Source organism: Lissotriton vulgaris, chromosome 1_1 (assembly GCF_964263255.1).
Source record: "Lissotriton vulgaris chromosome 1_1, aLisVul1.2, whole genome shotgun sequence".
Classification (NCBI taxonomy): domain Eukaryota; kingdom Metazoa; phylum Chordata; class Amphibia; order Caudata; family Salamandridae; genus Lissotriton; species Lissotriton vulgaris.
The window spans coordinates 816,412,797-816,437,842 of NC_141685.1; the positions used below are offsets into that span (position 1 = coordinate 816,412,797).

The 25,046-nt window shown below is 47.6% G+C and overlaps 1 protein-coding gene across 1 annotated transcript in view; it reads right to left on the minus strand.

The window, feature by feature from the left end:
- Positions 1 to 25,046, minus strand: part of EDEM3 (ER degradation enhancing alpha-mannosidase like protein 3) — a 570,354-nt gene that overhangs the window by 221,733 nt on the left and 323,575 nt on the right. The window contains exon 12 of the mRNA XM_086957104.1: positions 6,426 to 6,509. Coding sequence (XP_086813230.1) covers positions 6,426 to 6,509 — 84 coding nt within the window. The remainder of the gene's footprint in view (positions 1 to 6,425; positions 6,510 to 25,046) is intronic.

Consider the following 25,046-nt stretch of genomic DNA (forward strand, 5'->3'; position numbering starts at 1 on the left):
ATTGGTCCTTGTCCAGTAGACAATTGTCTTCCAAATATCCTGACAGGGATCTGCTGACCAGCCTTTCCACGATTTTTATCGGGTAGGGCAGGAGGGATATGGGCCTGAAGTGTGCCGGAATAGTAGGGTTCAGCGAAGGCTTTTTTAACAGGGGAGTAACCACTGCCTGTTTCCATGCTTCCGGCACTGTGCCTTCCTCAAGGGATTGGCGACAAATCTGATGCATCCAAGGGAACAGCTGTGGCCCATATTCCTTCCAGATCCTATGCGGAAGGGGGTCTAAGGGCGATTTCCAATGATGACGAGATTGGTTTAGGTTCCTCTTCTTCTATCTGCACCTCTTTGCAGTTGGTCGTTTCCTCCTTCAGTCCCCCTACAATTTTAGCAATCTTTTCCTCAAAGTGGAATGAAATCTCATCACATAGTTCTTGGGTAGCAACCACCTTATTGCTTATACAAGTGGGGTGTGAGAGATCCCTTATGATGTTAAAAAGGGTTTTAGTACTGTTAGGGGACTGGAGAATAGTGGTGGCATAGAAGAGTGCCTTAGCTTTGGCAATAGCTCCTTTATATTTTGCCTGTTCCATTTTCAGCAGTTTTTTATCCGGTTCCGAATAGCATCTACGCCATTTCTTTTCTGCCTGTCGGCGTGCATTGCGTAGGGATTTCAGCTCCTCATTAAACCAGGGAGCAGATGTTTTCCTCTTATTTTGTATATTTTTCAGAGGAGCAAATGTATCCAGGGTATTTATGATGTGTTTACAGTATTTTTGATAGTTCAGGTCTACCGATTCCTCTGGATCATAGGATATGTTGCTTATAAAGATAGGCTTTGTTTTATCCTGTGGTAATTTAGACCAATTCCGTCCCTTCCTATAAGTCACCGGGCACTCACTTCCGTTCCCCTCAGTGAGTATGGAGATCTGTAAATGGATTAGGGAGTGGTCGGTCCAGCACTGAGGTAGGATATCAGTCACCATGGTCTCAGTCTGGTTGGCAAAGACCATATCTAAGATATGTCCCCCTGAGTGGGTTGGTTTTTGTACCAGCTGATCAAGACCCCAGTTACCACAAATGTCCTTCAAATCCCTCAGATGACTCCCCAGGGACCCATTGTCCCATAGATTAAAGTCTCCCAGAATCAGCATTCTGGAGTGAGACAGGGCAAGGGCAGCAATAGTGTCAAACAGCGCCTGGTCTTGTGTGTCCGCACCTGGTGGTCTATAGCATAACAATCCAGTCAGGATCCTACCTTTTGGTTCTTGCAGGGAGAACCCCAGTAGCTCCACCCCCGCCACCCCGTCAACCTGTAGAGGGGAAAAATCCCACTTGTCTTTATAAATCATTCCAAGCCTCCCTCCTCTACCCAGTGGCCTAGGTTTATGAAATAGCTTGTACCCTTCCGGGCACGACACCCTTGTACCCTTCCAGTGCATTCTTATATTTTGCCTGCACGACCTGTAGTGCCACTCGGGAAGGGTCGTCCATACCCTAAACATTATCTAATCTGCGGATACTGCCCTCCAGGTCTAGCATCTTCTGGCGGAGCTCCCCATGGGTACCCGTCGCCATTCCCATACAATGGCCCTGCACTACTACCTTAAACGCCTCCCACTTCACTTGAGAGGAGGATGCTGTGTTAAAGTTGATGGGGAAGTACGTGTCTCGAAGTGTATGCAATGATGTGTGAAAAGGAGCATCCTCAAGCAGTGCCAGGTTAAGTCTCCAGGGAGGGATCGGAAGGCACCGTCCAGGGGGCTGCTGTGTCATTATCAATGGGCTATGATCCAATAGTGTACACACTAAATATTCAATGTGTTTATTAGAGCTATTAAAGGCAGGGGAGCACAAGAATGTATCAAGCTGTGTATGCACTTGATGTACCGGGGAGAAGGAAAACTCCCTATCACTATTGTGTTGCAACCTCCAAGTGTCTTTGAGGCCCCAATGTGTAATCCATGTATGGAACCCCATGGCTGTGCAGCATGGCTGAAACCCCATCAAGGGAGGGTGCAAACGGTCAGTGACCACGTCCGCAATACAATTGAAATCCCTCCCAAGGATCAAGTTGCCCCTTAAGCCATCAGCCAATACAGCAGAAAAGGAGTTCAAAAAGCCAAACTGGTCGTGGTTAGGAGCATAAATATTAGCTAGGGTGACCTGACCCGCCAGTCTCCCCCTGATCAGTGCATACCAGCCTCCTAAGTCCAGCCACGACTGCTCAATAACAAAAGGGACCCCCGGCTTCACTCATATCAGTACCCCTCTGGCAAAATCCGAGAAGATGGTCGCAAAGACCTGCCCCCTCCATCGGTGTTTCAGTTTCCTGGCTTCCTCACTATTCAGAAGGGTTTCCTGAAGGAGCGCTATATGGATGTCCCTGCGCCTCGGGTATGAGTAAATATTATGGAGCTGTGCAATAGACCACATTCCTCTAATGTTCCATGTTAAGAACCGTATAACACTACGTGCCACTGCCATTTGTGTTGGGTAGCACCAAGCGACTTGCGGAGGGAAGCCCTCCCCTATCCCCCCCCCCCCCCCCCCCCCAAGTCGTGCACCAGCCCACCCGTCTGCAAGCATCAAAAACCAAGAAACAAACAGAGGGACCATATTGATGGTCAACTCCCCGACCCCAGGGCAGTCAGACAACGGGCGGTCGCCCAAACATCATGTGAAACAGCTAGTACGAAATGAGGCCCTAGCCTAGTACAGCACTCAGCGGGGTTAGCCAAGAAAGCATATAACAGGATCCCCCCAGTGATTAGAGAGCACCAGCCCCATATGTAAGGAAGCAGCTCGGGCCTGGAACAGCCAACTACACACCTGTGTCCCTCCGAGTATCATAGTCACCTTAGCTTACCAATTACATCAAATAGGATCCTCCGCAGTGTTAGGCGTCACCACAGGCATCTTCACTGTCGCTGTAGGAAGTGTCTGCTTCATTGTCCTCAGTCTCTCTTGAGGAGACAGCCTTCGCCTCCGGGGCAGGACTCTGCATTAGTGCCGCCACAGCCTGGTGCTTCAGCCCTCTCCTTCTCCCCCTGTGATGAGGACGGTTTCTTCGAGGTTCCCTTATGTGGTTGTCGTCTCAGGTGTTTCTCAAGCTCTGTGGTCTTCCGCATGACAGCTCCAGAGCACCTGTTCCGTGGCGTCTCGCACTTGTAGGCTTCCAACCAGTCCCAGGCGTTTTTAGGACAGTCAAAATAGTGAGTGTTCCCCTCAAGCGTTATACGCAGTCAGGCCGGGAAAATCAGAGAGTATTGGAGGCCTTCCTCTCTGAATGCCTCCTTTACTTCTAGGTATGAGGCCCATTTCCTCTGCACCTCCAATGTATAGTCTGGAAAAAGGAAGACATTACTGTTGTCTATAGTGAAGGAGCCCTTCGTTCTCACCTTTTGCAGGAGGAGGTCTCTGTCCCGGAAGTGAAGCAGTCAGGCCACTACAGGGCCCGGGGGCCAACGGCTTAGCCGGTACCTTATGGGCCCTCACCAGCGTGTAAAAGCTGGACAGACCCTCCGGTGCTGTCACACTCCTGAGTCAGTGCTCCAAGAAAGACACCATAGCACTGCCTTCCGCCCCTTCCGGCAGGCCCAAGACTCTGATGTTGTTCCTTCTGTTGCGCCCCTCTGCATCTTCTGCCCTACATTCTAAAAACCACACCCTATCCGTGAGGGCCCCTATCTGCTGCTCCAAAGCCTTTTGTGCTGGCGCCAGTCCCACGACATTACACTCAGTCTCTTTAACCCTCTCCGACAATTTCTTATTTTCTTCCCACAGTAGGCTGAGCCCCACTGCAACAGTGCTAAAGGTCTTGATGCTGGGTAGCCTTCGTGTCCACTATGGCCTCAAGTATTTTACTGAGTTGTTGTTGTACCGGGTCTGCCTGGGTAGATTGCGACTGTTCCTGGGCACTGTCTTCCGGGTCTTGAAGGGCCCTAGTCTGGCGGCCTCTAGGTTTGCCCATGGTGCCAGTGTCTCCCTAGTCCAAATCTATGTCCCCTTTGACTATGTTTAGTGAATTCAGGGCACCCTGTAGGCGGAGGTCAGAAAGGGATGAACATTTCTCACCTCAATTCAATTCGCACCACAATCCTCCAAAAGGGTCCATCAGGGTTGCCTCCTCACTTCACCGGTAGGGCTCAGCAGGCCCCGTATGCCATACCTCCTTGGAACAGATAGCTCCGCCTGGGCCTAACTGGGATGTCTTCGCCCACACAAGCCGTGGTTGGTGTGCCCACCAGCTAACGGGTACAGCCGGCACACTCTGTTCCCCGTCACAGATTCTCCTGGGATGCACGCCGCCAGGCGATCCAGTGTGGTTCCGCTTTGGGCTGTTTGGAGTTGTCATACGGAAGACCACCTCTATTTGGTCCAAGCAAAACCCTACAATCTGTCCAGATACTTCCCTGGCTGCGCCCCGACCTAGGCGCCTGGCTATAGCCCAACTCTGTATGGGCTCTGATCCGCTGGCCTCGGAAGCCTTAGCTGCTGCGCTGCCAGATCAAATCAATGCTGCCTGCCTCTTCAGCCACACTGGTAATTGACGAAATGCTGCTCCGGCCGTCAACGCCCGCCACTTAGCGCTCCTGCCACGTCAGCCAGCAGCGACAGCAATCCAGGGCAAGGGGGCCATCACACCATCCAGCGCCTTTTCTAGGTGCAGCTTTTGGAGGCCAGGCCAGCTGTCATGCCACCAGGTCCACAGGAAGTGCCCCAAGGCTACTGCGCATTATCTCCGGCCGGGGCGGGAAGTTCAACTACCTCCCTCCTGGGGCTCTCAGGCACCACCCCGGTCCTGGGAGGCAGACCGGATCCGTAGAGGGCGCTCCAGCGCCGAATCACAGCGCATTGGCACACTGGTCACTCCACAGTTGTATGGCCCTTCAGAGGGAGTCCGCTTAAGGCACTCCGGTGAGAGTCAGGTGTACCTCAAGGCCACAGCATCCGCCCCGTGCGCAGGGACCACCGCCATACTTCTCGTTTTAAGTCCACTAAGTACGCCACGATGCACAGAGGCAGCAGCGGTCGCTCGCTCAGAGCCAGTCACTCCTCACTCCCAGCCATTCGGTTTATCCGGGGCAGTGACCTGCGCCATGCCAGCGGTCGGGCTCCCGTCAGGGCCACAGCTCCAGACTCCCTACAGGCACCAATCCGTTTGGGGCCAAGGTCCGTGCAGCAGAGACCCCAGGCCAGTCCAGTGCTGCACGCTCTGTCAGCCTCGTCGGACAGTGACTCCAGCCCAGGGCAGGGAGGGCCACCACAATGTCCAGTATCACTTTTAGGCCCCGTTCCACAGGGGCCCAGCCAGCTACCACACCCACCTGTGTTTTCCAGACGTCGATGCGCCGTCCCCAGCCGGGGTCTCAGGTTCAATTGTTTCCCAGTCAGCCTTTACTGTGGTCTCAGGTGGTAGTAAAGCCTTGTATACGGTGCCCTAGCGCCCTGCCAGGCCGCGCACCAGTTGCTCCGCACTTTTGGCCGATGGGGTAGTCAAGGGGGGCCCGCACGTGTCACACAAGCAATGTTCGGGGCCCGCCCCACGTCTGCAGCTTCCACCCCGCACACGGACACCTCCGCCGCGCCTGTAGCTGCCATTCTACGGAGTACTCCACACTGAGCAGAGGCAGCTGCGGTTGCCCATCTAAAGCCCGGCCCTACACAAGGGGTCCCCGGGCACCTCGTCGTTCCCCACAGCCGCCATTTCTTCAGCCTTCACTGCGCGCTCCATGCAACAAATCGCTGCGCTCAACTGGAGTCAGGGAGTGCCCCTCAGCTCACAGACTTCTGAGGGGCAGCTGAAAACTTTCCAGTCCGCCCTGGCTGCCATATTCATGAGGATTAAATGTGGGCTGGTGCGGCGCTCTCGGCTCAAGCGTCCGCCATGATCCTCAGCAAGGCCACGCCCTTTCACTACACCGTATTAATTATGATAAAACAAGCACACACAAATACATACATTCGCAGACTAGAAGCAGATTACAGAAATGAAAATCTATATTAAAAAAAGCGAATAAAGGCAGTTACAACCCATATTGGGTTACAAATAAACATCTTTCAAACTCAATGGCACTAGTAGATAAGTCACTCCTATTTCAAACATCTACTTTTTTCGTATTAAGTTAATATACTTGCTGAAATGCCAACTTTCTTTAATTAATGTTTGGTCTATTTGATGGACTTTAGGACAAAATTATATTTGACTACAAAACTTGCAAGTGAGTAGTACACAGACGAAAGTGATTCATACCTGGCATGGTACAGGTCTTCAAAGACTCTGCTAAAGTATGTTAAAACAAACACAAAACAGCACTGTGTATCTGAATATATGGTAACAGCAAATGTGCTGGCATTAACTCCTATTGCAACTACTGAGCAAAACCTATGTAGGATGACTATTTAAAAGGCATGCTGAATATTCTCACCTTATACAAAAAGTAGGTGCTTTCTGCAAACTCTGGTCTCAAAGGATGTTGTGCCCAATGCACTCGGAAATCCGTGGTGAAGGCCTGTGTATGAAAAAGACCGGCTAGTTAATATAGGGAGGACTTTTCAACCAGCATTGGCATAGCCAATAGGTCTCACCTTTGGGAACTTATATGTTTAGCCAGAACTTTTGGCTATGTTGTAGAGCTTTGTGGCTGCTGGGCATTACGTTGAAAAGTTAAAATAAAAAGTGTTAAGCATTTTTGTTACCTTTATACAAACAAAGACAACATTATATACAACTGAAAAAAAGGATTAAAAAAAGATTTTAACATTAGCAGGACGTCCCCTTCAGCCACGACTTGCACTCCTTCCATCTACCCAGAGATTATTGAGCAAAGCAGTAGGCTGAGCGTGTGTGGCTTTTGGACCGTACCTTGAACCTCGTCTCTCGCCAAGATTTCATAGAGCATGTTCGTCAGACACACCCAGCTTGCACCAAGCACAGGATATGGCCTACACTCATGTTTTTGCCCAGTTCATCTACCCTCAGCACCCACTGGAAAAGGCCCCTGGTTATGCCTAGTTAGCCCTGAGCATGTCATGTGTAAACATGCCTTTACTTCTACACTTACAAACATAAAAGTACAATTGATTGTGGCCGTGTGGGTGATGTCAACAGTGATGTGATATGTGGTCTTAATAGTGATGTCAACAACAATGTTTCTGATGTCATCTGAGCATGTGTCTGGATTAAGAAGAGTGCTGCAATAGCTTTTAATCAATGGATACCCTTGTAGCCCATAATATAATCGGAAGGCTGTAGTACTAACTCTGAGCATAAAAAATGCACATGCACAAGCCAGGCTGTATTTGTGGATAAGGGGCCATAAGGTAGTCAGACCTGTATCTTGAATAAGCCACAACCACTGAAAGGAAAATAATTAAGACTGGAAATTCAGGAGCAAATCGCACCATACACAACAGTAAAAATTTTCCAATACTAACAGAAAAGCTATGTGATCATTCACTATGAATTAACCAACAGATGTTGAACATTAGTGATAACAGCAGCATCTGTGATACACCTGAGAACAGTCACAGTGGATATTCTGAATTTATCAAGACATTGCCAGTCCCTTTTCTAAAAGTCCAGGCTTAGTCATGGCAATACTTGTGTGAATCCCCTACTGATCGAACAGCATGTGGAACACAGAAGGGGATAAAAGAAAGCCAGATAGAAAAAATGAAAGGTTAGGTTTATATTGTGCACACTAAAGAGTTAAAGAAATTGCCTGCTCAGATTAGTTTAATAGAAACCTCTCAATTCTCTGCTCTTAAGACAGTAATTTGATTAGAAGCAGCTGCCTGCTGTCATGGTCTTCTTTAAGAACACTGCTACAGCTGCAGCCTAAACATCCTATGGTAAATGTAAAAACAATTAATTTAAAACAGTTTAAATCGAACAATTTAAAAGCAGGTACCGAGCTGGCATTGGAACACTTGGGTTCCTGCTCAAGCCACCGAGCCTGGAGGAGCCACCGACCTCAGAGCAATGCAATGCCACCCAGGGTTATTGCCAGACCCGGCTTCCGTTGTAAAGACACGTTTAATTATTCCTCGTCTGAAGTATATCGGGACTCGGACATGAAAGCCAGAAAATGCCCCGCCACCACAAACAGAATTACACATCCAATGTTTCTGCGCATTTACGTTTTTCATTAACACTGTTCCAGTTCTAAAAAGATTCATCCTTGTTGAAAATCGCTAAATGGCACAAACATATTTGAAGCCTCTTATTTGGAGAATTGTTCACCTCAGAATCAATGTACACACAGGAGCTGTGTCATGCAAATGGCGGCGGGAAACACCCCGGTAGTTTGGGGTGGCGAACCTAAGCGAACGCAGAGCTTGTTATCCTAAAACTTGCTCTCAATGTTAGTGTAAAGGTGGTTTCCAGCACCGCAGGTGGGTTGGGCACAGCAGATGGGTTCCGCCTGTTCGTGGGCATTAAAGTAAGCTCCGTTGAGCTACCACCCATGGTAGTTGCCCCACATGGAGGATCAGAGGAAACAACCGCCTCTTCTAAGTTCACAAATTCCAGTTCGTGATTATTTGGCCATGGTTTGCCTATTTTCAAGAAGGGCTGGAATCAATCAGTTCCCCTCGCCTCCACCCTCCTGGCTGGTCCCCCCTTGCACTCTCTATATTTACAGACACCGGTCGGCGGCAGTGAGATATCAGCTGTGAGAGGCATCCCTGTCTGGGGCCTACCCTGCAATGCACGGAAGGGAGCAGGGACCCCGGAGTACCTTCACAGCCACACGAGCCCAGCATCTCTCCCTGCTGCAAGGAAGGCGATCTCGCCCCTCATGCTAGGGGACTGCCTGAAACAAATGTAATGGTGTCGTGTGTCAGGGGTTGCATGTGTGCGTAGTTGGCGCGGTCCACTCCTCTCATACACCTACACGCCCCTATCTGGATACATGCACGTACACACACATAGGTGCAAATGCACACATACAGCCAGATACTGCTCTGTGAACGCTCCTTTTTTTCCGCAGAACGAACCCCAAACTCATCCAACATGCCCATACATGTACGTGTATGCATATACAACGTTTCATGCACACGCCCCTCAACTACACTCATCATACACACGTTTATAGTATTTTCCAAGAACATCCCCATCACATTCACACAGACTTCCTGAAAACAGCCGCTCGGATGCAACACTTAGCGCACAGATTGCCAGGACCGCTTACCTGCTGCAGCCTTGGTCAGGAACCAGTGCCGGCACTGCTTCTTGGAAAAGGTGACTAGAGTGATGCAAGGACATAGGTGGGGGGTTTTCAGTGGAAATGTTTAAAGACATGAGACTAATAGACACTCTGTGGGTGGAGGGGTAAAGGGAGGGGGGAGACTGACACGGAGGGGTCTGGGCTCCGCTAGCAGCACATTACATTAGGCAGCGATTCTGTTCAAGCTGCACAGTGTAGCAAGAGGAAGGGGCCCTCCGTACACAGGGAAAGGGGGCTGTTCTGCAGACAGGCTGGTGAACGTCCCATGCTTTCCTTCTAGCGGGCTGTGTGCCAATGCACTCTACAAAACAAGCCCGGAAGTGGTGCACGTGTGAGCATGCTTGTGCCTGCCGCAGCGAAGCTGAAAACGATGCGTTTGCCCATATGTTTCCAATTAACACGACTGTGAGACGCGGCACGATAATTGGAAACATATGGCGCTCATGCTAGCTCCCACGGTCCCTAGGCCACAGATTAGAGAAGGCAGGACATGCACCCCCCCCTTGGGCCAACAGCACACAAAGCCTAATAGCGAGTGATACATTCCAAGCACACGCATGAGCGTGTGTTTGGAATTTAAAAGCCCTTACAAAATGCCTCACAGAGCAGCGCTGGCTCAGGCAAGACCTAAAAAGGTGCCTTAACTAGGATCTGAAACCAGGATTAAAGTCACTTTTACAGTACGTTTTCACATGCTAGTATTTTTGCTTTACAGTTTTCCCACATACCGATTAATGTTTGAGACACTTATCTCAGATTAGCAAAGTTAAGCCAGCCTTGCTATTATAGATGTTAACCTGAGGTTTAAGATTACTGGTACAATATTCTCACTTACCTTAATGAGCAATACTGCAATTATTTCATTGTTTTGAAGTATACACTCTGTTATTACTGACACTATGTTTATTTTACATCCTACTAGTTCTAATCACCACAACCACACAGTGTTGTTTTTAAGCAACACAGGAAATGCCTTTTACCACTCCCCCCCCCCACCCCCCACTCTTATGGCTGTGGTGGTCCCCTTGACAGTTTACACAACCTTAAGAATGGGAGACAAAACAGAATGAGTGTATGTGTGGTTTGTGCTCAACCAAGCTAAAGAAAAATGAATAATAAATGTATAGTGTTTTATTTTTTTCTTTTAGCGTGTAGGCTCTTTCCCACCACCTACCAATATTGTTGTTAACTGAAGCTTATATAGCGCCAAATCACTGTCAGGTCTCTAGGCGCTTATGACAGAAGAAGACGGTACTAGCAGAGTGGATGAAAGGAAAAGATGCATGAGGCAGTGGCACTAAGCCGTACTTAAGGCTTCCCTAAACAGAAGTGTTTTTAGAGACTTCCTGAAATGCAACAGATTTGATTCCTTGTGAAGAGACTCTGGAAGTTTGTTCCAGATCTGTGGAACCACCATTGAAAAGGATCTGCCTCCCTTCGGTGCCAATTTATAGCGGGGACAAAACAGCAGTTGAGTGTTAGAGGACCTTAATGATCGTGTGGGGCTATAAACCCCAAGGCGTTCTTTGATGTAAGCAGGTGCTTGGCCATAGACTGTCTTCTGGGCGACGCATAAACTTTTGAACTCCACCCGTTGTTTTATGGGGAGCCAATGTAGCTTACACAGCAGCGGAGATGCACGAGTCCGTCTAGGTAGCCTAAAGATCAGCCTAGCAGCGTCATTCAAGACCACTTGCAGCCTATTAATCAATGTTTTGGGCAGTCCCAGATACAGGGCGTTCCCATAATCTAATCTAGAAATTGTTGTGGCGGAGACGATTGTAGGAAGCGTGGAAGAGGAAAGAAGAGGGACTAGCTTACGTAGCTGTCTAATTAGATTTGTGCAGGTCCCAACAATGGAGGAAATCTGGCTGGCCATTGACAGCTCATGGTCTATCTTTATGCCTAGACTTTTTACATTAGAACATGGTTTCGGGGTGGGGCCAAAGTTTAGAGGCAAAACAAGTCACCCCAAGGAGAAGCATCAGTTGAAACCACCAAGACCTCAGTTTTTTCTGAGTTAATCTTCAACGAATTTGCTGTCGTCCAGCTCACCGTATGTCTGAGAATTTTTTTGGGCTTGGTTCTGTGCAGATGCCGTGTTGTCAATGCTAAGTAACAACTGAGTGTCGTTGGCATAGTTGAAAGTTTTGCAGCCCATGTTTACCAAGGAGTCGATTAAGGGCTGCAGATAAAGGTTGAATAGGAGTAGGGACAAGGCAGATCCCTGAAGGACTCCACACTTCAGGGTAGACAAGTCTGATATACAGTCCCCCAATTGAATCCTTTGAGTATAACAATGAACTACTTTTAAATCTTTTTAATAGAGAGCTTGTGTGCAAGTACTGTGTTTACATTATGTGCTGTCTTCCCCAACCCTATACATAATAGTACCCTAAGAATTTTCCTTTAATTAAATAAAAAGAGCAAATCAGTGTGTGTTTTCTTACCGATCACATGGGTGTCCATGGGAGGGCATTGGAAAAAGGGAAAGGAACTAAAAGTTTTAGGGTCACCTTAAACATAAGGTTTTTTTTTACCTCCTGGTTCTTTCTTATTTCCAACCTGAGGGTATACTATACACCAGCTGAGACGGTGAAATAGGAAGAGAAGGGAAACATAAGGTAGCTTTGTTGCCTAGAGAACCTCTTGGTTAAACTTTTATCACAACGTGAGGAAGCCTCAAAGGGTAGCTACAACAGAATGCATGTGGATCAGGCCAGGGAGAATGCCACAGACTTCACCTTAGGGTTGGTGGTGTATGCTCGGAGAAGCGATCAGTCCAGGCTGAGTGTAGTAAATTGTGATACAAGATGTTAAGCATCAGGCAAAGGTGGCCGTATCACCACTTGTGAGATGAATTGTCTGCATCACTGCTCTGAAGGCCTACAAAGACTGGTCTATAAGCCTAATTCTTTAGTGTGATCCATATAATCATTCTAATGGATACTTCTAAAAGCAGATTCTTTACGTATAGAATATTCCCCAGATGTCAAACTGGATCCTGAAACTTTTCATACCAGTGCTCCCACTTGCCACTTGGTAGTGATGTACAACAGCTTATAAATGCCACTCCAGCGCACCAACGTCAGCCTCTTTTTTTCCACACCATCCAATGCAGATCTGGAGCTCTGCTCCAAATTTCATTGGTTTTACGTTGTGTAAACAAAATCCAGTGTGCTACAGAATGATGTCCCCTCCTAAAAACCACAGGTTTTCACCCATGCCGGAAACCGATGTTGGTGAAGGAACTGTTTTAAGTGAGACTCTGGTGCTTGGATCCGGGGCACAACTCAAAGTTATGAGACAAGTGCGCCCTTATGCACCTGAAAGGGATCCGGGACCAAGAAGTGAAGCTGTGCGCCATCAAGCCCAAGACAGCAAAATGGGACTTGATCCAATACTGTCACTCAAGATCTAAATAAGGTGCAAGGAAGTCAAAATGCCAGTCTGTCTCCCTCTGGATCCCCAATTGTGGAGCAGATTCTACAATTGGTCCCTGTACGCCCTGAGTTCCCCTGGCCATCGGTGAAACTGCAACAGACCGAAGCCTTTAAGGATACCATGTTGAGAATATATGCCACTCTTCCCACTCCCTCTGGCATGCCTTTGGTCCCCAGGGATTTGCACAGGTCGTCAGTCAGATAACCACTGGTAGGTTTGTTCTCTGTGCCGACTGACCCCCTTGGGCCTTTCACTGGCTCTGTCCAGTCTCTGTCTCAGACTTTTATCTTATTGCCCCGAACTGCGTTAGTCCCGCCCTTGATGTCGCAGGACCAGCTTAGTGCTGGTGTTAGTCTCTTACCCCAAACAGACTTCAGGGCGATATTGACAGATGCCAAGCTATAACATCATGACAGCACAGTTGGTCACATACAGTTGGATTCCAATCCTATTCCTCTTATAAAACAGACATGCACTCAGTGACTTCTCTATTGTCTTTTTGACTCAGATTCTGGTCAAAGCTTGCCACCACCCAGAGACAACGATGATCGGGATGATTTATACCCTTCCCATTAAGATAATTTTTTCATGGATTTAAAAACACCTGTGGGCTTAACACTTTTTCCCTGATACAAGAACATACCTATGGCCTATCAGCAGAAGGAAGTAGTAATTCGACATCAGCTGAAATATTAGACGTACAACTACCCTAAACTGAGATTAAGGTAAAGGTCCTTTATGGAAATCTTGCAGCCTTGGGCAGGCATATCGGAGTCATATCCCCCTTCACTGAGGTCCTCACTGAAACTTTAATGGGCACATCAACAAAGCCCTGTTCGTGCCCACGTGCAAATAGAAAGATGGGCATATGTCACAGACTGATACCTGGTGACATAGATTTCCTCACAACACACCCTACATTTGAAAGTCTGAAGGTTCAGGCTTCAGCAAGCAAGGTGAACCTAAACACATTTCTCAACTCACTGCCCAGACAGAGTAGGAGGATTGAGGCATTCGGAAAACAAATGTTCTCTTCAGCCAGCTTGGCATAATGGTCAGTCAAGACAGTTTGTTTATTGGGTATATATATATTAATGTCCTCTGGGACTTGGCCACCGAAATTCCACCAGTGGTCCAAGCATGCCATTGGCACAAATCATTAAGGATGGCCAACTATGTAATTTGTGGTGGCCCTGATAATACTGATTGCCTGGGAAAGGCTATTGTGGTGCTCTGCTGCCACGGGTGGTTGCTTCCAATGGATTTCTCTGGAGACATACAGGCCTCTCATGAACAAGCCTCTCAATGGCTCATGCCGCTTTGGCGAAAAAGCAGATACAGCTTCAGAACCTTTAAGGAAAGCAGGACACAGTACGCTTTCTGGGTCTCGTGCCAAACAACTTCCTTGACAGTTCCAGAAATTCAGACAATATTGTAGAGGGCTGACAAACTGGCAGGATCAGTTTTTCCAGCTGCAGAAGTGGATCTGGCAGATATCGGGAAAGTCAATGGAGCATCCGTTCTACCAGTCCCTCCCCCTTCCCCTAGGCCTCTTAGCCACTTTAGCTTGCCCTTAGTGGGGCACAACGTGCGAGGCAGAATCCAGAACTTTCTCCCAGGGTGTCGATATACCACATCTGAGAGATGAGTCCTGCAGATTGTTCAGCATTGTTAAGCCCTACTCCACTGCCCTCCCCCACCAGAACGTCTCTCAGAAAAGCACCTGCCTATTCAAATGCAGGACACACAAACATTACTCTCCAAAGGAGCCATCAAGAGGGTTCTTGACTCTCAAAAAGGGCCGGGTTGTTACTTTCGCTATTTTCTCGTACCAAAGAGAGATGGACGTTTTTAGCCCACTTTAGATCTTCGCCCTCTGAATGCTTCCCTAAGGAAATAAATCTAGAATGCTCAGGTTCTCTATTCCCTGGCACGGGGAAACTGGTGGTGACCTTGGACTTGCAGGAAGCAGATTTCCATATTCTCGTCCTGCAGTTCCACTGATGTTACCTGCAGTTCAAGGAGGCCAGAAGCATTTTCAGTTTTGCTGTTCTCCCCTTTGGCATAGCCAGTGGCCCTCAGAAGTTCACTAAAGTGATGGTGGTTGTGGCGTCCCATCTTTGGAGGTTCGGGATACCGGTATTACACTACGTCGACGACATACTGTGGTGAGCCCCCCTTCATCAGCCAGGCGTAAACCACCTAAACCGCGAGAAAATCTTGACATCATTGGGGTTCACGATCAACAAGCCAAAGTCACGCCTGATTCCTCTGCAGAGGCTTTCTTGTATAGAAGTGCTTTTGAACACTGTGCAGTTCAAGGCCTTCCCTCCAATGTCAGGAAATTTGGGCTATGACCCCATCTTTCAGCCTCGGTCCTGGATCTTGGACCTTGGTGGGAGCAAATCTGAGTCTTCTTGGCCTGCAAGCCTTCTGCATCATGCTTTTTGGCTACGCCAGGGGGCATATGTTGACTCTGCAGTGCAATCTGAAAACCGCAGTTGGTCTAGTACCAAGCCAACTTGTCAGATCCATTCCCGGTTTCAGAGATGACTGCATGTGATCTACAGTGGTGGATGCTTGACTACAATAGGACAAACAGCAGACCCCTCTGCCTTCCTCACCAAGAGCTGTTGTAACAGATGTGTCACTACTGGGTTGCGGAGGTCATCTGGGAGAATTAGAGATGAGAGCTAAATCTAGTCTCTGGCAGAAACCTGGATCTGCATTAGCTGTTGAAGTTGCTGGCCATTTGTCTCAACGTGGAAGGCCTTCTTGCCGTCCATCAAGGGAATGCCAGTATAGGTTCTCATATACAACATCACTCAAGTGGTACTGAAACAAGCAAGACGGAGAGGTGTCCATGGTCCTGTGCCAAGTGGCTCTTCGACTATGGAGGTGACAGGAGTGTCAGGGCATATCCCTGATGATGAACCAAATGTTGGAACCCTTGAATGCAGATGAATGAGCTCCGCCGGAGGTGCCTGGCAGATCGCGAATGACCGACAGAAGGGAGAACTCTGGCTAAATCTTTTTGCATCTTTTGGGAATATTCAGTGTCAAACCTTTTGCATGTTTTTTTATAAAGATTTTATTCATTTTCATTGCAACAAAACAGAGTAATTTGTTTATAAAACAAAGCAGCATAGCACATCACAGTAGCACCATAGATTCCAAGTACATATTGAAAGACATCATTTCGCCTATTTACAGTTGCTGATACCCGGTTCCTACCATTCTCTCCCAAATCAACATGTATCATCCGAGTCTGAATCGCTATCTTCCCTGTCCGGTGGAGGTTTGCAAATATCCTCTCTATATTTATTCCATGCCCCCCAAATTTTACTACATTTTTTTGAACATCCTCTAGTACTGAATACCTCCCTCTCGGCGACCATGGCAGCATCCATGTCTCTACCCCAGGCTGTCAATGATGGTATTACCGCCCCACCCCACTTTTGAGCTATATTCCTTTAGGCGACCATAATTCCTGTCGGCTCGGGCATATTATTCACTATTTTACGATATGTAAGGGAGATGGCCCTCTTTGGCATGTAGTCAGTTAACAATCTATCCTCCATAGGGGATGCTTCCGGGATGTCTGCACCGTGGGGCAGTATTGACATAAGAGCGTGCCATATCTGCGTGTATCAGAACATTTCTGTGGGGGCCATGTCGTATTTTTGCTGAAGGCGCTTAAAGGTGACTATTTCACCTCCCTCCCACATATCCCCCACCCTAGAGATCCCTATGTCATCCCATCTATCTAATCCTGAACCTTTTGCATGTTTAAGTTCCAGTTAACACTCTACTTAGGAGATGCAAGTCAGTGAAGTGAAGCTGAGGACTTTTGCACGCCTTCCTGGCGTTGCCTCTGCTGCCCTAAGTTCTGAGGAAAATCAGGCACGACTAGGCCCAAGTCATCCTAATGTGTCCCGAATGAGCCAGGAGAGTGTGGTATCTGGAACTTGTGAGCATGAGTGCAAGTTGCCCGATCACACTGCCACTCCCGAAGGACCTTCTGTCGTAGCATCACAGCAGGGTTTTAAATCCGCTTGCTGCTTTTAAATGTGATTATTTTTTATGGAAAACATTGATGCTTTCTCTCCGCATGACATAACAGCCAAGGAACAGTGACTTTACTTTCAGCGCACACATGAGTAGGTGATGCCGGTGAAAATATGAATACAGACAAACGGCTCCCTTAAGACTTTGAAGAAGCTTCTTCATGAGAAAAGCATACTTCCTTCTGTAACTTCCCCAGATCAAGATTTGATTTGTGCCATAAGAATCATCTGGACTTTGAGGTAGGAGGATTCTGGGCATGTCAACCATAGCATGCCGCCTTGGTTCAGGTCTCAGATTATTTGCTGATCGGGAGCCATCTCACAAGAATCGCCTTCTAGAGTTAGGGATTACCTTACCCCACATGTTGATGTAAGGGAGAAGATGAACTTGGAGACTTGTCCTTTTCTCATCCTTTTTCACTGATCATGATCTTGACCTAAGAAGTTTCGACCACAACTGCCTGATCAGCAGTGGGTAGTATCTCTAGGATCCACCAATCCGACATTACACTTTTGTAGATTGTGTCCAAAGGGCTTTCAACCATGCCAGAGAGCACCGCTTCCATTAAAAACAAATGAAAGCCTCCCACTTGTCTGCCGCTGAGGCGATGATTCTTCTTAGGTGTATGTTATCAGAGCTGCGTTTCCAGTCAGTGAAGCAATCCGCGAGGGGCAGAAATTCTTCACTACTCCACCTCTCTTCATGTTGCCTACCAGCCTACTCTGGGTTGGGGATGACCTGGGATAGGGGTTGCACACGCCCAGGAGTCCGAATCTAGAACAGTTCCAGCACCTTTGTTTTTAGGCGTGCTAGTGGTGCGAAGAATTAGGCCTGATATGGTCCAAACAAACATCATCATTATCAAAAATGAGGAGTATCCACTCTTCACAGCTCTTCCTGCTGGCAGTAGCTCTGTGACAATTGCTCTGAAACAAGGATTCTATCAGCTCATCACTTTTCACTGAGATTCAGAACACGAGAAGAGGCAGCATGAAGACAGGACTCTCTTCGACACATATGGGAGAACCTTCAAGAATTTTCCGGCCCTCCTTCATCAAAGCTTTGCTTTGACCATCCGTAGATTTCTTTGTCACACTCAAAAACATAAAATCTGAAATGTTCATCTCTTGGACGACCACGGGTGCTGGTTGACTGCGGGAAAACAGGACACTGACCATGATGGGATGGTTTTCTTCCACCTGCCCTCCCTCCCCATCTCCCCTGAAGGTGCTCTAGAAGATGCAAAAGTGCAAAGTGAGCCTGGAGGCTGAAATCTGCAAGTTCTGGTACTCTAATCTTCTCCCTCTTCTTCAAAGTGACCATGTCAGACTTTCTCAATAGAGACTACTCCTGTCCATGGAGGGAGGGATAGTGCTGTACCTTTCTCTTACTTTGCTTAGCTTGAGCTCCGTTTTCCTTAGGAGTTTGGACCTTTCAAGCTTAGCCCGCTCATCAAAGAACGTGTAACTTATGGCAGCTGCCAGAAAATCCCATACCAGAAACCAGTAAAAGAGTATGTGATCGCTAGACATTGGCAGGAAACATCAACACACTCACCTTTTAGGCAGATGATGGAATGTCCTTTCCTGTGAGAAGAATGACACAGGATTGCAAGTTCTCCCTAGTGGCAATTGTAGCCTTACACAACAGGATATGTGGACACTGCCCATAGCTGAGCCCATCAAATGACTACTTACAGGACTGATGCACGTATTCCCTGTGATATGGCAGACACATGGTCACTAAATTTGGTGGTTGTTAGACAATTAGACATTTCTTTTGTGCCAACATCTTGAAAATGTAGGATATTTTTCATATAAAACTGGTTTTCTAGCTGCCACATTTTTGGCCAGATGCATAAGCGAGTACCAGGCCCAATGTGCCTATCAGTCTTTCTTAAGTTTTCACAATACAGTGGTTCTAAGTACTCTTGTCTTTTATTGGAAAAGTGTTTTTGGAGTTTTACTCCGCTTTTTGCATCCCTGAATCCTAAATTGAGGAGACATTGCTGAATTTTTCATCAAGTGGGCTCAAAAGAACAAGTTACTTACCTTTGATAACAGACGTTCAGGGTATAATCTAACTGCAGATTCCTCAACTTTAGAATATTCCACAGGCGCCAGCCTGGATCTCAACTTTTTATAGCAGTGCTCCTATGCACTAGTAGGTTGGGCTGTGCGACCCACGTTGGTCTGCATTAAGATAGACAAAGCAGAGCTGCATACAAGTGCAACTCTTGCTCATCCGCATCAGTTGCTTAACTCTTTCCGTGACCTTGGACGCGTAGCACAAAACAAATGTTGGTACCAATGTGCAGAGCTCTAATGTGAAACCTCTTTAGTTAGTTAAAAAAAAAAAAAACACCACAATCTGGTGTTAAGAGTATCCACTAGAAAGAGTGTTATCGAAGGCAAGTAAATTGTTCTTCTGGTGGATACTTCTAATCACAGTTTCTTCCCCTTAAGTGTAGGCACCAAAGCAGTAACTCCCAAGACTGTGGATCTGTGGAGTGGACTGAGACCAAAAAGTCTTGCAGGACTGAGTGGGCAGAATGTGGTTTCCACGGGACCTGGGTGTCAAGACAGAAGTGCTTTGAGAACCGATGCCTACGTCCCACCATAGAAGTTGTCAAGGAGAGACATTTCTAGTAGTAACAGCCTTAGGCTTTGATGGGAGGACCTGTTTGGACCTTCTGAAGGATGCCTTTTTGTCAGTGCGTAGCAGATCTTAATGCAGAGGACTATCCACCTCAGGAGAATCCTTTTCTGCACAGACATTGCTGTCTTCGCCTCAGAGAATAGCACAAACAGCTGATCGTCCACCGATGACCTTTGATACGATCTTTGTAAAATCTTAAATCTATTTTGGGGTCTAACTGATCAAGCTTTTCCTTTCTATTGGTGAGGCAAGGCAAAGAATATTCAGAGACTGATGGATTGATCAACGTGGAAGAAGTCAAGACTTTTAGCAAGAAGGCCGCCCAAGTTCTTCACATAAGTTTGTCCATTAAAGAAAGGTGGTGTAGGGGCAGTTGTGTCAATAGGGTCTGGAGTTAACTCATGCAACAAACTGAAGTGATTGCAGTGAGACAAGACAGTCTTTAAGGTCAGGAGACAAGCAAACCTCTTTGCATCAGTTCAAAAAGCGCACACATGAAAAATATCAAGACCAAGTTAAGACCCCACTGTGGCATCACAAAACAGTTTGTGGGCAATGTTTGATAAACCTTTAATAAACCACATTACAACAGGTAAATTAAACCCAGGACAGTTGGTCCAGCAAATGGAAAAAGGCTTAAAGGGCAGACAAATATCCCTTAATATTGGCCAAAAAAAACAATAAAACAATTGACACTTTAGCTTGTAACAGGTCTTTTATGCTGCCTCCACACAAAGGCACAAGTTTCTCTCAGCTCCTGGCGAAAATGGACTACATAGATGGACGCTGGCAAACAGAATGACATCTGCAACCCCAGGTGGTAAATTGAATGCAGTTATCTGCTGCTGCTCAATCTCCATGCCAGTACATGCAGATTAAGCTTGTTCATCCTAGTGTGTCCCGAATGAGCCAGGAGTGTGTGGCATCTGGAACTTGTGAGCAAGAGTGCCAGTCGACTGATCACACTGCCACTCCGAAAAGACCTTCTGTCGCACTGAATGTCCTGGACTCGCCTCTCGTGAGGATACGCCCAAAACTGCACTGTGTCCAGTCCAGCTCCAATGAAAGGAAGTGTCTGAGAGGAAGCTGGCTTTTTAAGTAGAGCACCAAAATGAGGTACACTATGTAGAAAGTTAGGACGACCCTTACTGGCTTACAGGGTTTTAATTAATGATCCCAAACGGTCTATTTGTGGTAGTGTGGTTGAGCATTTTAGGCTTGTCAGAGGGTAGTGTTAAGCATTTGTTGCACACAAAGAGTCAAAAAATAAGACACACACTCAAGAAGAAACTTGAGACCAATTTAGAAAAATAACAGATTTTTATAGAATTTGAGACACCAAGATTATTAGAATCAGGAAACTACTTTTGACGTTATAGATTTTTCCAGGAAAGACTAGAAAATCCTAGCTGTCAAGATTTGAGGCATGAGCCTCAAATGTGGTAATGTTACACTTTGGGAGAAACATTTACTGCATAGATAAACTTACAGACAACTTACAGGACTATTCTTTTGGACCTAAGGCAAGTAGGGGTCAAGGTCCAAGAAAGCATCTCAACAGTACAAAATAGCATGCCCTGGGTTGTCGGGTGTAGAGGTTCTGTACAGGGTTGTAGCCTCAAATGGTATATGCTAAAGTCAAAGGTTAAAGTACCTGTAAGAAAGGCTGCAAGTGGGGACTGGGGGACCAGTTTGGCAGAACCCAAGGGAGAGCTCAGCTCTTGAGGGTCTCAGGATCACAGACACCATCCGTTTACTTGAGCATGGGCAGGGGAGCTCAGGTGCAGAGGTGTTTTGTCCGGCTGGTCGATGAGGTAGATGTTCTCACGGTTCTTAGTGTACCTGCAGAAGAGGAAAAAGAAAAGCAGCAGGGCCACTCTTGGAGTAGAGCTGGCCTCTTCCGAAGTCTCTTGACGCGCAGGTAAGTTTTGGCAGTGGTGGTGTTCTGAATGAACACACACAAGCCTTGGTGCTTGCAATTGGCTCTGGTACCCCAAGTTTTAGAGCAGAGAGGCTCCGGGAAAGCTCAGCGTCTCGAAGACTAGATGGATTGACGGGGCTGACATCCTGGACACTCTGTTTCCTCCTCCTGGCGAGCTGCTCCTTCAGTGGACCCTACTGTCAGCAAAACAGGGACCTGGCAGATGGGGTCAGAGCCTGCTGATGCAGGGAGGTGGCTCCACCACTTCAAGGGTGATATTGTTGGATCGATGAGGCGCTGGGCAGAAGGGTTTTGGGAGGCTGCTCTGCTTTTGGACGAGTCAGTCTTTGTGATTGTTGGGCTAGCTGCAGCCAGGCAGGGCTTTGCTCTTCTTTGTCCATTGTTCAGGAAGATGAATCTCAGCTCCAGGTGTCGGGGGCAGCTAAATACTACATTTAGAGTGTTAAGGAAAGTGAAGGGTCGTAGCAAATGGGCTACTCACCTCAGGGCTCACTACACCTCCTATATGACCACTTCCTGTGGTGAGTGGGCATAACCCTGTACCAGAGTTCCTAATTCCACCAAAAACAAGATGATGGAACCCTTCTTTCGTGGAGCACATCCGGTAGCCCACCTTAGGGGTGAGACTTGACTGGAGATGCAACATGCCTACCACATAGCTAATTTCCTGCCTGTACTGGTGCCAAATGGGCTTCAGGGGGTGACATTCTCCAGGTCTGGCGGAATCTGGGGTTGCATATCAAAGGCGGGAGAGGCTTTGAATCCTCTGGCCTTGGTATGCAGAGTCACTAGCCATCCTGCTGGAGGAGGTGGAAACACCTTCTCCGGAGCAGGCATTGTTTCCTCCACCCAGATAGCGCTCGCTCTCACCTACAGGCATTCAGAAACTTGTCTGTGGTGGCAGGATGGATAATACAAGTCAGATAAAACACTAGAAGACTAGTAGGCAGTAGGGCCGGGTCTACACGTGTTTAGTGCACGTAATTGATTTTTATAGTAATTACGTGACACAGTCAGCTGCTTTACGCCATAAGTGCTGCTCTGCTGTTACTGTAGTGTTACGTTCTTTACGTACTGCTTCACGACTCATTCACACCACACGAGTGTCACCAGTTAAACATCTTCTCACTTACTCTTTGTATTTTTCAGTCAGTAATAATGATTGATGAATGTCTTCTGACTTCTTGAATGATTGCAGCGGCTGCGCCTCAGTGTAACTGGCCCAGTGGACGGGACACTGAGATGGGCAGGGCTTTGGTGATGACGGTCTTCTGCGGGGGTTAGGGATGTGCTTGGCAGCAGGCGGCGCTGTGCGCAGATATTTGAGATTTTAATGCGCGCACATTTGCTGCTTTGCCACCACACCTCAGCATACTCGCACGGCCGCATCTCAGAGGGGAGCAACCAGTCTCTGAGACTTGAAGCAACGAGGCAGGCCCCATAATGCAGGGTCTAGGTAGGAGGGGTGCACTAACAGGCGCGTGGAGATGACGTTGGGATGCAGCAGGTGGGGGGAGGGTGAGCAGGCATCCCCGGTGCATCTAGCCTGTAACTGGACCCTGCCAGGTGTTCTGCCCGAGTCACCGGTCCCGGTCTTCCCTGCCAGCATTGAGTTTCATACAATTAGTGGACAAAAGAGCCCCAGAAAAATTAATGCTCCGCCTCAGCCTCCTCCCTATGCCCAATCTATCGCTAAAGAGCGTGTCTGTAATTGTTCAGGTCTCTGAGGTAGGTCAGGACACCATTCACATGACTCCTCCCCAGGGACCGGGGAATCAAAAGTCAGTCATCACTACCGCCCCCGGAGCCTGAGCACCATGTTCACCCCCGGCCTGTCCTACTACTGCGCTTGCTTCCCCCAACATTTAACTTACATTTATTATCTTCTTTCATTATTTGCAGGAGATCCCTAGAAAGTACATCCCACCCCTACTTTCACACAAGGCTTTACCTGGCCAAGCTGGGGTTCCCAAGACAGTGTGAAGAACCACGTCCTCGCCTGCACCAGGGACCTGTTCTTCCGGCCGGGCCTCTTCTGCACTGCGCCACAACTGAGGAGCAGGTCGTCTGTGGGGGTCACCTTGGGCATGGTACTTGAGCTATTAGCTGTCCCATTAGCGCCCCACTGGCCGTCCTTGTAGCGGACAAATGGGCTGTTGAGACCACCCCCTTATCTAGAGGAAAGGCGAGCTCGAGGCAGGGCAGGGGAGATTTGTTTATCAATGTCCTGCAGGCTTAAGTCTATTAGTTAGGGTGGGCACAGGACTTCTGCGGGTGAGGTAGATTAAACTGCAATTGAGTGTGGGGTCTGCACCGCTCACTTGTGTTAGGCTCGAGATGAGAACATTTCACTGCACGCCTTTCATTTTGTCAGTCTACCAAGAGCCCCTCCCTATCTCACTCAAGTACTCTGTAATCAGTAAAGTTGGGGAAACTAATATCAAGTGCATTGTTCAATCAGAAGTCGCCCTACAGAAGGGTGGGCAGGCGTGCAATATGACATGTCCAGGCCAGTGCCGACAGCATGGGACAGAGGTAACCAGAATGGCTGCCAGGAAGTGTCCCTAGAAGTTGGGCTTTTGTTGTGTTACTGAGATTTAAGGCTTGTGGCTCTGAAAGACTGCTGGGTCTGGAGCAGACAGTCGTACGTTGGACATTCGCCTCTGAAATACCCGTAGGGTGGGTATCTTCTGGCCTATGGGTGCCTCTGTCCCGACCCTACTTACTGGCTGGAGAAATACTGGTTCTTATTGGACTAGAGTTCCTTACATAGCTGCCAAGGTTTCAGATTGCTAAGTGTGACATTTGCAGAATTTCAGTGTAATTATGAATGACATTCCAACAACTATGAGTGACACTATCTCCGTCACCACTGACCCAAGTCACCCCACCGTCACCGGCGAGTTAAGTGCGACTACAACTATGTTGCACGGCTGAGGGCTCCTGAAAAGTAATGTGCGCTAGTAATGTACAAACAAGTAAGTTCTAATAAAATGTGCATCTGTCTACTGATGTGAACTCATGAGCTGAGCCTAAACCATTCTGTCAGAGCTAAGGTGGGCCCCACTCTCTACGGCTTGTATTTATTACACAGCACCCTTTAAAGGGGGCTTAGCCCTATCGAAAGATTACTTGAATACACTGTCACATAGAAAGTGTGGGGTGGTGTGTGATCTGTGATAACCAAAGTTCAGTAAATGTGAAGCAGGGGTCTAGGCAGTAATGGTTTTGTTTCAGTGCAGTTTTTACTTGTGCACTAGGTGTGTCATTCTTTTGCATCATAAAAACACTATAGTACCATCAGAATTTTCGGGTCAATTGCTCTCAACCGGTCAAAGTTGTGATAGTCCCCCGACGAGGATATCGCAGGCCAACTCTAAATTAAGATTTAAAATGTGACTGCCAGCGCAATGAACTTTTAGGACCTTGAAATTGTTTTAGTGGACTCAGCCATTGCATCCTTGCTACTCCATTGCTTCCATGCAGGCAGAAAATCTAACAGTGTCATTCTGTGCTGCCTCAAGGCCTTTGGTTAGGCTAAGCTAGAGGGAGGTGCATCATTCCTAGCATAACAGGGTATTGATGTGTTTCGTACATAAAAAGCTTAGGAAATGCAGATTTATTTGAAAACATTCAAAATGCTCCAGTGCAACATACCTAACCACCTTTAAGGGTGAGTGAGATTTATGTATCCCTCCTTGCTAAAG